Below are 18206 nucleotides of genomic sequence, written 5' to 3' on the forward strand. Positions count from 1 at the left end.
CTCCCTTTATATGGTGATTAATAGAGTTTGGGATTTTGCTTAAGCTCAGCAGTTAAACTTCATAGCAGCACAGGCTTTTTATTTGTTTGTGTGTTTGTTTTTTCTTTGGGGGTGTGAGGGGGGGGTGATCATTTCAGAGAGCCACATGGGGCATGTGACAGTGTCTAGCTACACACAGGCCTATGTAGACACATACTGTATGCCTCGGCAGTCAACACGTACACACAAGATTCACGCGTATGCGACTGCACACGTGGTGCACAACTGTTGCCTCAGCCTGTGTTAAGACGTCTTTTAACCCATTTAGACCGGGAAAGAATCGGTGTCTGCTATTTTTGGGGCACAATTGTGGAAAATCTTGGGTCTTTGAATATATATATTTTTAAAGCAAACATTTGTAACTCAAATCTTTGCTTGTCTTAAATCCTAACAGTTTTTGAAAAAATGTATGCTATAATTTCTCAAAATGTATTTTTTTTCCCAAATTTGCACGATTTTTCAAAAATAGCAGCTCTACAAGCTCATAGTGCGGCACTCTGTGCCGCGCTATGAGCTTGTATCTGCTATTTTTAAATAGCCAAAGAAATCTTAAAATGACACACAAATGCGTTCCCGGTCTTCCCAGAGGGTTAACATCTACAAAACACCATCGTAAAACCAGCCATCAGCAACAACAACAACACAGTTGGGGATGAGTGTAATCAAGAGCCCTAATGTCAGGGAGAGGTTACTCTTTACATAATTGGACAATACTTGCCCTCAGCAGCCAGTGATTTCAGCTGACCCCTTGACTCACAGAGCAAACACGCTGAAGCGGGGTAATGAATAAAGAAATGAAGAAATGGAGTGGGGTGCAGGGGGCACAGTGTCCAATCATGCTTTGGCTGATTCGATGAGGGGGAACTATAGGTGGTAGATTAACAGCGACGTCGCCTAAGCTCTTCCGACTCTGTGTCTGGCTGTGACCAGGCGGGTAATGGCGAGCTAACAGGACCGGGGCCGGTCGGGGAGCTAGCGCGATGGTATTGGGTAATTGGGGCTCCGTTGAGAGGCCAAATCACAACAGGAAGAGGAGCTGACAGCTCCCCATTGCTAAGACTTCTGAGAAAGAGAGAGAGAGGCAGAGAAAGAGAGGCAGGGGATACGAAAGGGGGTGGAAAGATTGGAAAAGGGAGTTGGCCATATACATATAGAATTTAGGGTGTTTGTGCTGTATTTAAGGCTACATTACCTACTCTTATGCAGGACTATGTTCTTGGCCAGTGCACCTGCTGTCAGTCCACTTGGGTTTGTCTTCTGGATGAGAACAATGCCCTGCGGCTTTCAGTGCGGAGGCCAAACGGCATTATGGGCCGGATGTTTTGATGCTGCCTGCCTGCCCTCTCAGGGTCAGAGTAATGTTCTGAAATAGAACACCATGGCGGGTTCATGTTGCCTTTGTTACCAGTGTCTGGGCCAGTATGCCCATTAATCTGACATTGTGGGTCACAGAGAGAAGGTTGCATAAAAGATAAACAGTGATATGTACCTTGGGCTTTTATGCTCTGTTTGAAGTTCGTGCCGAACCTGCTTTGTGTGTTGTGCAGCGATGTGTGCGTGCACACACACACTACGTGCACCCTCTATTTGAGTGTGATGGAGGCATTTTTTCAAAGCATCTCACAGATTGTCTGTGTGGTAGGCAGGTCGGTGTAAATAGACGCTGTGCACAAATTAGTTTGTTGTGTGTGTTCGGGCCCGGGTCTGCAAAGGAGCACAGAAAGAGCGATGGAAGGAAGTAAAGAAAAATATTAGAAAATGAAACAAAAACGAAATGTTAAAGGACAATACTGGTTTCCAAAGCATGCCGTGGTTCGTTTGGTTTTTGAGGAAGCCATCCATTCTTTTCAGTACAGTGTCAACTTGCAGAGACATGAAACTTGCTTAAAATAGGTAATCTAACACACTAAATATTATTGTTCTTTCAAAGTTATATTGTTATGTTTTATTGCATTTTAAAGCGAGTGATTTAAAAAAAGGTCTACCAAAAACAATAGTCCCTGAACCCATGACTTATTAGCCATGCAAATATGTTGTTAACCCATGACTAAGTAAAGCCACTAACTGTCAAATTGTGTACATTGTATTTATATATGATATATATATCTTGTATATATATATCTACAGTATATAAGCTGTGAATAGACACTGATGCGTAATACGTTGGTACGGTCCTTTAAGAAGGAGTTGAGATTGAAATGATGGACTTTAATCTGGGAAAAGAGGAGCAGAAAGATCTGGAGACAGAGAAAGACAGAGAAGGTTTTGTGTGTGTGTGTGTGTGTGTGTGTGTGTGTGTGTGTGTGTGTGTGTGTGTGTGTGTGTGTGTGTGTGTGTGTGTGTGTGCGTGCGCGTGCGCGTGTGTGTGCGTGTGTGTGCGCGTGTGCGTGTGTGTGTGTGTGTGTGTGCGTGCGTGCATGTGCGTGTGTGTGTGTGTGTGTGTCTCGGGAGTTAATCGGCCAGCTAGCAGATAAAAGGCAGCTGGTTGGTGGCAGTGCCAACCCCGCGCTGGAGGAGAGGAGGTCACGGGGTCAGGGCTTGCCCGCACAGCGCAGCTTTGATTCAGCTGAAAGCTGACTCCAGACCACATTCTGCCATGTACTGTAGCTGTGTCAACAGGAAATGGGACTGTCTCAAACTCTTGTGACAGTGTCTCTCTCTGTCTCATTGTAATCTCTCAAGACAGAATCAGCGCTCAGCAAATTCAAATCTTTTTGCCGATGGGTTGCCAGATTCTTCTCATTGTGGCTCTGCCTGTCTCTCTCTCTCTCTCTCTCTCTCTCTCTCTCTCTCTCTCTCTCTCTCTCTCTCTCTCTGTTGCCCTTCCCCTGTCTCTGTTATCATCCACTGTCTTTAGGTTAATTCAGACCACTGTGATTTTTCTCCACAACGGTCTAATGCTTAACCACACAAACATCCATATTCTAGGGGGAACATTAGCCAAACATTGCATGAATAAAAATAGCTTGTAGATCGTCTATTTTTTGGTGAAGAGATTTGTTGTAGACAGAGCAAAGCGGTCCAAGTACAGAGCCAACTCAGGTCAAGTTTACTAAGTCTAGAGGGTTTAAGGTGGTTTGGGTGGTGGTGAGGTTAATTCTGTTACTGTCCTAATACTCCGCTCATTGTCAAAAGCCCTCAAAATGCTTTATTCTCAGGACCCTCTTCTCCCACTGATTGCTGTCAATCAAGGGCTGAAATAAAGCCATGGGATGTAAACACTGTGTTCTGGTGAGTGAGTCATCGCCTAGGTAACGATTAAAACGGAGCTTACAGATACAGACCCTTTGTAACTCCCTCGTTCATTCCATGTTCTTGCTCTCCTCCCACCCTCAGTCCCAGAGCACTGTGGCATGTGTTACTGTGTTCTAAATAGGGCTGCAACTATCCATTATCTTCTTAGCGATTAATCTATGGATTACCTTTTCGATTAGTCAAATAATTGAGAAGTATGTCATGACGCTAGTAAGTCCCCCCGTGGGACATACTAGCGTCATGTCCTGTACATCAAGCTGCCTCGCGCTACAGAAACAGGAGACAGGCTCCTGCGCCATGGGCCACATGGCCCGGGAAACATTGGTTACCAAGTCTACTTACTTACTTTGTCTTTTTGATAATTTGTTTAATTTTTTTTTGTGAGAAAAAGCCAGATAAAAAAATCTTCTCCCAAAATGTTTTACTTTTTATGAAAATCAATCATTGATTCTTTTTTAGAATCGATTCAATCGATTAGTTTGATTAACTGTTGCACCCCTAGTTCTAATGATACCATTGATGGTAGGCAATTGATAACCCATTAGTGTGTGGAAGGCCATCTGTTGTTAGCCTCAAATAGCCCTTGCTAAGAAAAAGAAAAACCCATGCTAAGTAAAAACCATGATATGTTTTTTTTTTCCTATGTACACTGGGATGTTTTTTTATGGTCTTTGGTTGAAGCATAGCTTTATTTATGTACAGTGTAGTACTCACTGCTCGCTCTAGTCTTGCTCTTTTCTCTGACTTTAGCCCCCCCCCCCCCCTCTCTCTCTCTCTCTCTCTCTCTCTCTCTCTCTCTCTCTCTCTCTCTCTCTCACACTCTCTCACACACTCACTCACTCACTCACTCACTCACACAAACACATTCTGCGAGGCACAATAGTAAGTCTCTCTTTGTACAATACATGCTGTCTCTTCCGCTAATGACGGCCAATCTGTCCCCATGACAACAGTCGTGTGCTTGTGCGTGTGCTTGTGCGTGTGTGTGCATGTGTGTGTGTTCAGGTTGGGGGCCATACCACTGCTGCTAACCAGAGACATGGCTCCTACACATCTGTCAGTCACTTTAGCTGCACTTGACTCACTCTTGCCTGCGAGGGGGACACGGCAAAGAAAATATTTGATTAATCTTGCAAGTGTATAGCCTGGAATAGGGGGTTCATAAACCTTTTCTTTTGTTGGTTTATGTATACAGAATGTATCGTTGATACCCAGATCAAAACAAGTGTTGATCATAACAATGAACCTGCATTGGAACACTCAACATAAAACCCAGCCTAGTAGATGTGGGATGTGCGTGTCTTCTGCACCTTTTTTTTTCAATTATAAATATTTAACCAAGGAAATGTACATTGGATCCAATAGAACACAGGTTCTTTTTCCCATTTTCTGAAAAGTGCGTTGTAGTTTTTGACATACGTATGTTGTCCCCCTGACGGCAACGGTATGCACATAAACATTATCTCCACCCACCCACACCCGTCTATGCTGTGGGCTGCACTGCAGGCAGCCACTCGGTGAGATCCGTTTGAGCCTGTTTGATCTGAGGACCCATGTGCATTTAGAACTGTCATCTTAGTCATAGTTAATTTCTTAGTGTACTTTTTTTCTCTCTCACTCGGGTCTTTTATTTTTTTCCCACCCTCCTTGCTCTCCCTGCCCCCGCCCCCCCATCTTCTTTTCTTTTTCTCTTCCTGAAAACAACATAAATTATGGAGCATGCACAAAAACGAATTTCACTCACTTCTTTACACATGTAAACCTGTGATGTGACAATAAAGTTGATTCTGATTCGGTCTTCTCTTTTTACCATATTCTCTATCCTCTTTCCATCCATCACCTCTCTAGATCTTACTTTGCTGTAAGTTACTGTAGATAATAGTTTTTAGGTGCTAAGCATACAGTATAAGCTTTATGTTAATAATTTCCTGGTGAGCAGCTAGAATTGTCCTTGTGCTTCTGTCTTAGATTAATTATGCCTTTAAATTAAGTGTTTCAGAGACACTTTAGGCTTACAGTGAGTGCAGAATAAACACAATTCCTGATTCGTCACCATTACAAGCAGCACAGCAGTAAAAAGAGTAGAAAACCAGTGTCCAAGCAATAGAATATTTGTATATTTTGTATATATTCGAATATTTGTTTGTCTCTTGAATTAGAGTAGTGCTATGTGAAGAAATAAGATGCAGGCTGTGATATGAGGCCCAGATGCCAGAGGGCTTTTGTCGTCTCTGTTCTTTAAATAGTTCCTAAGTCAGAGGCAGAAGAAATGGTTTGAGTTTGAAGTCCTTTCTGGGGCGGGAGGAAGTGATGGAGCCAGGTCCCAGCAGGAGAGGAGAGAGAGCTACTCTTAAGTACTTTGTAGCACTGAGTTCACAGCGCAGGCTGACTGCGGGGCATGCTGGTGTGGACATTCATCATCGGACTGTTTTGGTTCTCAGCGTTCTCTTAATAGTCTTCTTTGAAATCCACCTCCTTGAAGCTGTTCTTGAAACCGCTCTAAAAATCTAAAATCTGCAAGCTCGCAACGCGTTGCACTGTGAGCTTATAGATCGCTTATTTGTTTTTGTATTGAGCGAAAACAGGAGGGGGCCTACTATAGAGCCCTGGGGTACTCCGGTCAACTAAGTACAGTAGGGTTTAAGTGGATAATGGTCATCGAATGAACCCGCTCATTGATGGAGGGATGAGGTCAACATTCAGGATGTCTTCAGAGCTGTTGGGAGAATGCAACAGGAACATGTGCCTATATATAGGGAAAATAATGTCTTCTGCAAATAACCAGATCTAAAAGCTTACTTGTAAGCTTGTAGATCAGCTATTTCTGCAATTTTTACATGTACAAAATTATTAAATATGTCAATAATTTCTTTGTATATTTATTTTTTTGTCATATCTGCCCTGTGCAATTTTTTATTACGAAGCCTAAAAGGCAAACAGAAATAAAATGTGTACTATGTTTCAATGTTCAATGCCAAAAACACAATTAAATCGGTAATCGCAATTATTTGTGTGACAATTAATGGTCAACTTAAATTTGTAATCGTGACAGCCGAATCTGTAGTACACAACCTGAACGCATGAGATGACTTTGAGCGCCAGCAGGTCATGATGTTGTGGTGAACAACGCCAGCCTTTCAGCGCCAGGCTCCTTGGGTAGTCTCCTTCAGTGTCACAGTGCCAACCCGACTCTCTCTTAACCCATTAAGACCTGAAGCCGATTCTACTTAATGTCTTCTAAATCCCAACAGTATTCTGAAAAATGTACGTTTCTATATCAGTGGTTCCCAAACGTTTTCATGTCAAGGACCCCCAAAATGATATTTGGCCCAAATTGGCCGCCGACCCCCATCTCAAAATATGTTGTTCCAGGGACCCCCAGAAGCAAAGATTTGAGTTACAAATGTTCGCTTTAAAATAATTTATATTCAAAGATTTGCACACATTTTCACGATTTTTCAAAAATAGCAGATCTACAAGCTCATTACGTGGCACTCGGTGCCGCGCTATGAGCTTGTAGATCTGCTATTTTTGAATAGCCAAAAGAAATCTAAAATGACACACAGATGCGTTTCCGGATTGAATAGGTTAACAGCTAACCTGTTGAGCACATTACTGTCTACCTGTCAGTCCACTCCCATTGTCTCTGCATCTTTCACAGGGAAACTCAAGTCACCGAGTCAGATGAGATCATCGGCCCTGTTGTTGCGCTGGCGTGAGGAGGGCGATGAATGTGTGTCCGCCCCGCAAACACAAACCCCGCCGCGGTATCGCTTTACACCGTTCTCAGGAATAGATATAGCTGACTTTTCACGTGCGCGTAGTCACTTGCATTGTAAGCACGTAGTGCGTGCGCACGCACACGCACACGCACGCACACACAGACACACACACGCACACGCGCACACACGCACACACAGTTTTGTATTACTATTCTTGCGAGGACTTAAACATTTTTGGACAGCATTGAAAATAGCCGAATGTAGCCAAAAGATTGCAGATCTACAAGCATCACAACGCATCGCGCTGTGATGCGTTGTGAGCTTGTAGATCTGCTACTTTCCGGTGAGTGTAACATCGCCGCACAAGTTAACAAAATCAGAATCAGCTTTATTGTCACATCACAGGTTTACAGAAGTAAAAAAAAGTGGGTGAAATTAGTTTTTGTGCAAGTTCTATCGTATAAGTAAGTATAAAATAGGAAATAGGCAAAACTCTAACCCCAACCCCGACACCTAACCTTAATGCCTTATCGTCACCCTAACCCCAAACTGCATCTTTTCCTAATTGTAATCCTGACGCTAAAAATCTTTTTAAACCATCAAACAATCATTTCTCTTGTGTCAATTTCTCAAGTTCTACTATGGGGATATTTGGGACCACGCAAGTATAATAATACAAGTACACACACACACACGTGCGCGAGCCCGCCCGCGCGCGCCGCACGCACGCACACATACACACAAACACACACACACACACACACACACACACACACACACACACACACACACACACACACACACACACACACACAAATACGGCACATGCACACACTCACTTACTTATACACACACTTTCTCCACCCTAGCTTGACAGGGCAGACACTCTGTCAGCACAACCTTTCAGTCAGCACCGGCCCAAATGCAGTCATTCTATCATATTCACAGTTCTATACAGTACATGGAGGCAGTATATTCTGCAGGTAAAGGATTTCTTGTTTTGAAAATCGCAGTTTTCATGTGTAAATCATTGTTTACACACAACATAAACTAAGGCAAATATTTCAAGAGCGAGAGATCACAGTAAACACCCATCCTAAACATTCTTCCTCGACACACTGGGAGGAAAAAACAGCATCTGAAAGTTTGATGGGATGCATTTCTACACGTGAGTGCTATGTGACCACTTTTCCATTGCATCTAATTCTTCTTTTAGCCCTGGCCCAGTGTTGCCAGATCTGCTTATTATAATTTCCCCCCAAGATTTTATTTGAAAATCTCAAAATATGTTGTTCCAGGGACCCCCCCAGAAGTAAAGATTTGAGTTAAAAATGTTCACTTTAAAACATATATATTCAAAGATTTGCACAGATTTTCACGATTTTTCAAAAGTAGCCAAAGTATAAAATAATGGTTAAAGTGGTTACACAGATGCCTTCCCGGTTTTAATGGGTTAATATACAGTGTGAATACATGTCACGTAAATATAAGATTTATTGCAGTTCAAGCAGTCTTTTGCGATATGTATATTGCACATGTTGTTATTGCAATGACGATACTGTATACACATGCAGTGGGCCAACATGAAATCTCATCTCTGTCGCATGGAAACCTCATATGTCCAAAACGTACAGTTACTTTTTAGGATTCATATTAAAAAATAGCAAAAGCTGCAGATCGTCAAGCTCAAAACGCGTCGCTTCGCTTCAAGCTTGCAGATCTGCTACTTTTGATGCTTTTGTGTGTCACTGTAGTGTCATCAAGTAGGGCGCTAACATATAGTTAGAATATGGACATAAGAGGTTTCTGACGATACACTGTAGAGTCAAAGTCAAAGAAATCACAGAGGACCACTTAAAATTTGATTTAATAACTCTAGATCTCTCTCTCTCTCTCTATCTCTCTCTCTCTCTCTCTCTCTCTCTCTCTCTCTCTCTCTCTCTCTCTCTCCCCCTACAGTATCCTGTTTGCAGACATTGAGGGTTTTACCAGTCTGGCCTCCCAGTGTACGGCTCAGGAGCTGGTGATGACGCTCAATGAACTGTTTGCCCGCTTTGACAAGCTGGCTGCGGTGAGGATTCACACACACACACACACACACACACACACACACACACACACACACACACACACACACACCCACACCCACACCCACACACACACACACACACACACACACACACACACACACACACACACACACACACACACACACACACACACACACAAACACACACACGTCTGTACGGTAATACCAAAGTCATTCGAAACTGAATGATACATGAATTAGATAATCATTGCAACCAATTTAAAATGATCATGAATGACCTGCCATAAAATATTAGCCCTTAATCAATACCAGATCAATATATTCAGTAGGTTTTTTATTGGACACCAGCCAGACTAACTGTGACAGACTAACTGTGGTTTTCCACAGTAACACAGATCTTCCCTGGTAAGATCTTCAGAGACTTACCATCACCTTTATCATAATTACAAATGAATGGAACGAGAGTGTCAGTGAAAGTGTGTGTGAAGGTGTGTAGGTGTGTGTTAGAATCAGGATCAGAGAAGGAGAGCGTTCTTCTGTTCCAGTCCAGCTGGACTCTGATCCTCTGGGGTTTCTGATTCACTGAGAGATTAGCACTCTTAACCCCTGATGAGCAGAATGCTGTGTATTCACCCTCATAGAACCGTGTATACCAGTATCCACTCCCTGCGGTTCCCTTCCTCTGGAAAGACTCCACACACACACCCACTCTCCAAAATGTATTGTCTCCAACCTCAACATCCCAGCTGTGAGACCCTGAGTTAAAGCCCTCAGAACCCAGGACATGGCACCAGCCGTCAAACCTCTCTGGGTTGTCAGGAAGCAGCTGTTTCTCTACACATCTCACACTGGTCAGATCATCAGACAGCATGAGTTGAGGATGAGCAGTGTCTGGGTCCAGGATGACAGGAGTGTAGGAGACAATGTCCTTCATCTTGTCCCAGACTCTGAAGGTCAGGTTCTTCAGGTGTTTGGCCTCGTCTATCAGCGCTCCTGAGACCGGCGGTGGGTCCTGCAGGCTGAGCTGGACTCCCTCCATCGTGGTCTTGTAGTTCTGCAGGAATGAGACGTGGTCGTCGGCTCTCAGCTGGTCCTCAGCAGCTTGGATTGCATTGGAGAGGGTTTCCATTTCTCTGCTCAGACCCTCAATCCTCTCCTTCATCGCCTGACTCTTCTGAGCCTCCTCCTCCCGCAGAGCGGCGATCCTGGCCTCCTCTTCCTCCTGTAGGAACCGACGAAGATTCTGAAACTGTTCCTTAATCTGCGTCTCTGTGTTCCTGGCCTGAACCTTGATGTGATTTTCTGTTTTGTCGCAATCTGTTTTAACTTCATCAAATACCTTCAGTTTCTCTTTTAAAGGCTTCAGTGATTCCTGGACCTTCTGTTTGCAACGTCCAGACGCTTCATCCACGGGTAAGAACTTGTGTCCGGCGTGTTTCTCTGAATCGCGACACACGACACACACCGGCTGTTGGTCGTCCAGACAGAAGAGCTTGAGCTTCTCACCGTGTGCGGTGCAGAGGACCTTAGAGCGCACCGACGAGGAGCTCCGGCCTTTCTCCTCCAAGAGGTTCTCACACAGGTTTTTCAGCGCAAAGTTTGGAGAATAATCCTTAGAGGATCTTTTCTGACAATAAGGACATTCTTTTGTTGGTCTTCCCTTCCACCAATCCTGCAGACAGTCTTTGCAGAAGCTGTGGCCACAGGACAGCCCAACGGGATGTTTAAAGATGTCATGACACACGGGACAGGTCAGCTCCTCTTCCTGAACAGTTAAACGGGAAGCCATTTTGTCTGCCGGTCACACACCTGAGCTGGAATGTTCTCTGAGGCTGTTACACCATAGGAATACTAGAAGACAAAACAACAACAATAACATTATGAGTATCAATAGTATTAGTATGTACTAATGTTTGTACTAGCGGTTGTAGTATTCATTTAGCACTTTTTTATAATCTCATAGTAACAGTAATAGTTTTAGCACTTGTTTATAATCTTCCTGTTCTTACCTCAGTGGAGATTGTATCAGATAACAGTCTGTCGGTCTGCCAGGTTGTTCAAATGATTCGCCCGTCTATTAATTGATCTATTTATTGATTGATTGATTGGTATTTGCGTCTCGGTTAGTTTTTTCGTGTCGCAGGCGCAGTCTCTGCTGACTGACGAGTGAATCTCAGTCTGAGAAAATTGCTGAGACGACTATAGAAGGAAATGGACTTTGATTTATTTCCTTCTGATAACAGGAATGTCACGCGCACGCGCACACACACACACACACACACACACACACACACACACACACACACACACACACACACACACACACACACTTATTCAAAGTTTCTGTACCCAATATTTTCAGATGGGTGTCCAAATACATATCAATTGGGGGTCCTTGACATGAAAACATTTCAGAACCACTGCCCTAGTGGATGATGGTGGTTCTGCACCACACACCAGGAGGAAGAGACAGGCTGCAACCTTTATGACACAAAGTTGTATGGCTTAAACCCAAGATGTTTCAGTTAGAAATAGCACTCATCCAGGAGGCCTATTATCTATTATCTGCACTTCAGTGTCACAAATTACATACAGTAAGTATGTAAAGTAGTATTGCTGTCGGGCAGAAACCTCTTATCTCCGTATTTTAACTTTTTATGTTTATTTTTTTCTCTGTAAATTAATGCCCGACTTAGTAATACTACAGTGTCACACAAACGTAGCAAAAATAACAGATCTACAAGCTCACGCTATTTTTGCTATTTTTTTATTTGAATCCTGAAAAGTATCAGTTTTGGACATACAAGGTTTCCACCCGACAGCAACGATAAACACCTGGAAGCTGACATAGTCATTGAATCAGCCAAGGATGTGCCATAGCTTTTACATACCTATTGCAAACCATGATGCAAAGCACTGACACTTTTATGTCTGTACAAAGTGCTAGATGCAGACAGAAAGACATGCAGGCACGCACGCACGTGCGCACTATTTGTCTCTTGATCCCTTTGGTCTCTCTCTCTCTCTCATCTGTCTGTACAACAGGGGGTCTGATTGTATTTAAACAGAGCATGTGCTCCAGAGACACTCAGGTGGCTATCATAAGAAGCTGCCCTGCCCCAGAGACACACACACACACACACACACACACACACACACACACACACACACACACACACACACACACTAGAACCTAAACTACTGTATACATCGGTTTGGACGATATATCGGTCATTATCTGACTTTTTCACTGACAATAGTAACCGCAATCATCACTGGCTGCCTGAACCCCACCCCGGTGTTCCACCATGCCAGTCCTAGTGGAAATCGCCCCAGCCGGCCTCCGAGGAGAGGCTGCTACCCTTGCCCTGGCAAGGAAAGCCCAAAAACATTGCAGGCACATCCTGCATGAAACCACAACGACTCAATAAGTCCCGCCATCCCTACAATAAGGCAGCATAAGAGATGCTCTACTCTATTTCTAAGGACTTGTCTACTAACGCATGACTGGTAGCATCATGGAAGCAGGAGTGGGAGATGGCCGGGTCCACACAAATCCATCTGGGACCCGGGAGATGGCATCAAAGGAGAAGACTTTCTACACCAGCAATGGGCCCTGCTGAACCGCCGACGTAAGAGGATCGCGGCCGCTTTAAATCATCTACTGTATGAAGAAGTGGGGCCTGGCAGACAGCACAGCATACGAGTGTGGCAACTAGTCTGAGCAGACATGCCAAACATTTAATTACCACCTGCTTCCTATACAGACCATCTTCAGCTGGCCTCTTTGACATAGGGCCAGAGACGAGGGCATGGCTACACAAAAGAAGAACATGCTTGACGACAATGCGCTTTCACTGTAATAATAACTGTGCTTGAGTTATTCACAAACCAGGCTGTGCTGTTTGTGTCCCTCAAGTGTTTTATAATGAAATGTGTCCCAATTAACCCTCTTCTTTGAACTGACGCAGACACAAAACAAATACAAATCACAGCTGAACACAATAGGCACTTAATTGTAATCAGAGGATGTAGTGAGATTTTGAAGCAGACTTTCATTTATAACTGAGAGTTGTTATCGAACGTGTGTGTGTGTGTGTGTGTGTGTGTGTGTGTGTGTGTGTGTGTGTGTGTGTGCGTGTGCGTGTGTGCGTGTGTGTGCGCGTGTGTTTCTTTGCTACATCTTTGCTTGGCAGGAGAACCACTGTCTACGGATTAAGATCTTGGGGGACTGCTACTACTGTGTGTCTGGGCTGCCCGAGGCACGGGCCGACCACGCCCACTGCTGTGTGGAGATGGGAGTGGACATGATAGAGGCCATATCGTGAGTATTAAACACAGCCTGCCTGCCTGCCTGCCTGCACTCTCTTGTTTTAATCAATACAGCTTCTATAAATAGGGCATCACTGGTCATTGCATATGACAATAATGAAATGAATCCAAGCAGGGATGGGATAATAGCGGGGCAGAAAGGCAAGGGGTTTCTTAATATGTTAATTCAGGTGAAGGTAGATGATACTTTAAAGGAAAAATTATATTCCCTGTGAAATATAGGCACTGTTTTTCCCCCAATCTTCACCAGTTGCAGCCCACGACTTACTCAGCCCTGGGTAGCCCACCTGCGGCCTGGTTAAGATATGCACTCTGCGGAGTGCCCCTTTCTAGTTGGTTCTGTAAAGCACCTTGAGCCAAATCCTATGTATGAAAGCCACTATACAACTAAAGTTTATTATTGTAATTTTCCTCTTAAAATGGGTTGCGGTGGGCCCAGATCGCTGGCCTAGCGGTCCGGGCACTTAGGCTCAATGTAGCCTGACAGCGTGTCGCACGTTCGAGTCCCATACCCTACAACCTTTGCTGCGTGTCTCTCCCCGTCTCTCTCTCCCTCTCTTTCCTGTCCGTCTTCACTGAAAACTATCAATAAAGGCAGAAAAGCCAGAAACAAAAGAAGGGGTTGAGGTGGTGTTGTAAAATCTTACCCAGGGCTCTCTCTGTACCCAAGAAAAGGCATAAAGACTTAGGAATAATGGGTTTTACTCAAGCCCCCAGAACCGTGGTATAACAGTGAAGCTGCCATCGCCTGGTGGTCAAAGCTGGGATTGCAGGATTTCTGCATTTAAAACACTACTGCGCGTGCGTCTACAGTTTGAAACCCTAGTGTGCCTGCTCGGTGCTCAAGTCTTCCACACTTGAGCACCAAAATTTGCTACTGTTTACGACCCTATTTTATGCTTACTTTCCACCACTGCCTGGAGAATCAGCTGTTGTGTCTGCCTCCCACTGCTTTCCCTTCTGTTTAGAATAGCACTTGCTCGTGTGTTTAAGATGACTTCATGTATTCTCTACCCAGAATTCAAAGGAAGTTTTTACGACAGGGACTAAAATCTTGCTTTGCCATGCGCATACTTTTAATGTCAAAAAGAAAGTACGATCAAGGCCGTCGCGGCTCTCTCGTGGACTAGATGAACTCAGAGGTGGTCTTCGGGGCACTGTGACAGGGGACATTGTGATGAGATTAGGGTTACAGCGTTGTCTGACTATGTGGCTTTTATCTAATCAGAAAGACCACACAAAGACACAGAAGTCCCATGTCTTTCTATCTGTCAGACTCTCTGAGCTGAGGAAAGAGGATCTCACTAATGTGTTCTTGTTCCTGTGGGTGTCTGTCTGCACAAAGCATCGCCGTGATGTTCAGCCAGTCTGTCCTTGGAAGAAGTACTCACATGTTTTACTTAAGTAAAAGTATCAGTACTGCAATGTAGTTATGCTCTGTTACAACTAGAAGTACCATATTCAAAATGTATATGTATATACTAAAAGTACAAAAGTATCGGCATCAAAATATACTTGAAGTACCAAAAGTAAAAGTACTCATTGCGCAGAATGTCCCATTTCACAAGTTCCACATGTATAAAAAATCTTTTGAAAATAGCCGATTTACAAGCTCACAATGTGAGCTTGTAGATCTGTAGAATAATTTACACTGTTTAACGGTTGAAACGTGCTGAAAATAGCAGATCTACAAGCTCAAAACACATAATATCGTGACCTGGCAGATCAGCTATTTTCAGTGCGGGACAACATAGTACGATTAGTAAGTATAAATCAGGCTTCAATTGATCGAAATGTTCACTACTCAGAAGTAAAGGTTATTGATGTATTATTAACTCATTGAGTGCCAGAATGAATTAATTAATTAAGTCAGCCAGTGCCAGCGTTTTTGAGCATTATTACTAACCTTTCAAGAGCCACAGAATATTTAGTTCCAGGGCGATCGCAAAAGACGGAGGAGTGGCTGGTGAATATGGCTTGTTCTCGCCAAAAACGCAGAAAAAACAAGAAAGCAGAGAAAATTGTATTTTGTCTAAATCCTTTAACATTAGATCGGACAGGGCTGGGTTTGTTGTAATCACATTATTTCCAGATCTACTCTTCTCCAGAAGTCATAGGATCACTCATAGGTTGGCGAACAGCGCCAGCGTGTTACACGTCATTGGCAGTCTGGGCTTTGGAAAAAATGACGTGTTACACGCCATTGGCAGTGAAGTAATCGTTTGTTTGTTTGTTTGTTTGACTTTTATCCCTGTGTGTCTGGTATATGGCAGGCTGGTGCGGGAGGTGATGGGCGTGAACGTGAACATGCGCGTGGGCATCCACAGTGGCAGGGTGCACTGCGGGGTGCTGGGACTCAGGAAGTGGCAGTTTGACGTCTGGTCCAACGACGTCACGCTGGCCAATCACATGGAGGCCGGGGGAAAGGCCGGGTATGTCTGTCCAATTACCATGTACCTCGAACTATAACATGCTTGTTACAATGTGTCCAGTGTGATCCTTATCGCAAGTCTCACACCGCAGAATCCACCTTTAACCCATTCAATCCGGGAACGCATCTGTGTCACTTTAGATTTATTTGGCTATTCAAAAATAGCAGATCTACAAGCTCGTAGCGCGGCACCGAGTGCCGCGCTACGAGCTTGCAGATCTACTATTTTTTTTAAATCGTGAAAATTTGTGCAAATCTTTGAATATATATATTTTTTAAAGCATTTGTAACTCAAATCTTTACTTCTGGGGGTCCCTGGAACAACATATTTTGAGATGGGGGTCCGCAGCCAAATACATATAATTTTGGGGGTACTTGACTTGGATATAGTCTGAGAACCACTGATATAGAAACATGTTTTTTTTTCAGAAAACTGTTAGGATTTAGAAGACATTTCGTAGAATTGGCCTCAGGTCTTAATGGGTTAAATAGAGACGAGGATTGAAAAGCTCAAATGTGACCTTTACAGCTTTCCACCGTGTGTGTGTGTGTGTGTGTGTGTGTGTGTATGTGTGTGTGTGTGTGTGTGCGTGTGTGCGTGTGTGTGTGTGACCAGGCGTATCCACATCACCAAGGCCACTCTGAATTATCTGAACGGGGACTACGACGTGGAGCCCGGCGAAGGCGGAGAGAGGAACGTCTACCTGAAGAAGCACAACATAGAAACCTACCTCATCGTGGGCTGCAGCCAGAAACGAGTACTAGCCCTCATTTATGTCTCTTACTGTGGTCCTATCCCACTTCTGACACCTCCTGCGCCACTCAAAGGGATAGTTCACCCCCAAAATGACTTCTATCGATTACACACCCCATGAAACCTTGAATTCATGGAGAGTATTTCGTTTTTGAGCCATTCCTGAGCCAATCATTTGATGACTGGGCCATCGTTCAATAGGAGACTCAATGGAGACTCTTTGAGTCTCCTACCGGAGACATTAGCATTTTTTTCCCCATGAATTCAAGGCTCCATGGGGTGTGTAATTGAAAATAAGCAATGTTTTAGGTGAACTACTCCTTTAACACTCTTTTTGACTACAAGAACTAAGAACCGCGTCATACCGTATAAGTATTTTCTTTCCATTCTCTATGGCTTCGGTAGCCTATAGGATAGGTTCTCGGAACCTAATCTGGGCCCTGCTCAGATGGTACTAATTATGGTAACCCAGAGCTCAAACCCTATACATTAAACATTTTCTAAAATAGTGAAAAGAGCCGATCTGCAAGCTCACAATACTCAAGTAAAGTATCTCAAAATTGCACTTACAAGTACAGTACCTGAGTAAATGTACTTAGTAGTTACTTTCCACCACTGTCTAAATGTACAACTGGGGCTGAACCCAGCAGAATCAGAATCAGCTTTATTGTCACATCACAGGTTTACAGAAGTAAATAAGTGGGTGGAATTCGTTTTCGTGCATAGTTCCCATTGTATCGTTATTTCTATGGAAAAAAAGAAAGGGAAGAATAAGGGGGGGGAAAGGGGGAAAAAACAAGTTATTTACATAGTTACACATGGTACCTGAGATAAGATATAAAGGTAGATCGGCTGTGCATGTCTACAGTATGTACATTATTTTCTTATCTTTGTCAGTGCTTCTTGCACTAGTAGAAGTAGGTTGCGGGTGTGAGGCAAGAAATCAATAAGCTAATGTTGCCGTGTTATACTTGATACATGATACAATAAACCATAATACGAGATGTTTTATCAGTAACATTAAGTTCAACACCAGTGCGCCATTTATGGCGGAGCCCATATTTCACGATGAGAACAGGCTACAGGCGGTTCATGTTGGTCGTATATCCTTGTTTATAAACTGTGGGAATCCTTCCCATGCGAATTGTGTGTCGGGCGAGCAGTGAATTTATTCTTGTTCCACTGCACGAGCTTGGGTTTGTTTATGTCCACACGGGCTTTTATCAGATATATCTGTGTTCTCCAGCACTACCACAAGCCACGGCTACAGATAGCATATCATCGCTGTCGGGCTGATACCTTGTATGTCCAAAACCCGTTGCTTTTCAGGAAATGGGGAAAAAAGAACCTGTGTTCCAGTGGATCCAATGTAGTTATTATTTAGTCACAAGCGCTTGGTAATACTTTGCATTGGTTCAATATTTATAAAGCCCACAGACAGACTTGACCACTTTAAGTTTCCCTTTCAGAATTGATTAAAAGAAAAAGTGCAAATATAGGCAATCTACAAGCTCACAGTACGTCACAGCAACGCGGTGTAAGCTTGCAGATCGGCTATTTTTTACTGCTTTTGCACAACACTCTTGTACGATGAAGTAGGGCATTCATTTATCAAGAAAACAG

The 18206-nt window shown here is 43.6% G+C and overlaps 1 protein-coding gene across 1 annotated transcript in view; it reads left to right on the forward strand.

The window, feature by feature from the left end:
* Nucleotides 1-18206, forward strand: part of adcy5 (adenylate cyclase 5) — a 109000-nt gene that overhangs the window by 61449 nt on the left and 29345 nt on the right. The window contains exons 4-7 of the mRNA XM_084084257.1: nucleotides 8976-9087; nucleotides 13263-13390; nucleotides 15672-15830; nucleotides 16446-16587. Coding sequence (XP_083940383.1) covers nucleotides 8976-9087; nucleotides 13263-13390; nucleotides 15672-15830; nucleotides 16446-16587 — 541 coding nt within the window. The remainder of the gene's footprint in view (nucleotides 1-8975; nucleotides 9088-13262; nucleotides 13391-15671; nucleotides 15831-16445; nucleotides 16588-18206) is intronic.

Source organism: Gymnoscopelus microlampas (assembly GCF_963454915.1).
Source record: "Gymnoscopelus microlampas genome assembly, chromosome: 17".
In the NCBI taxonomy this organism is placed as follows: domain Eukaryota; kingdom Metazoa; phylum Chordata; class Actinopteri; order Myctophiformes; family Myctophidae; genus Gymnoscopelus; species Gymnoscopelus microlampas.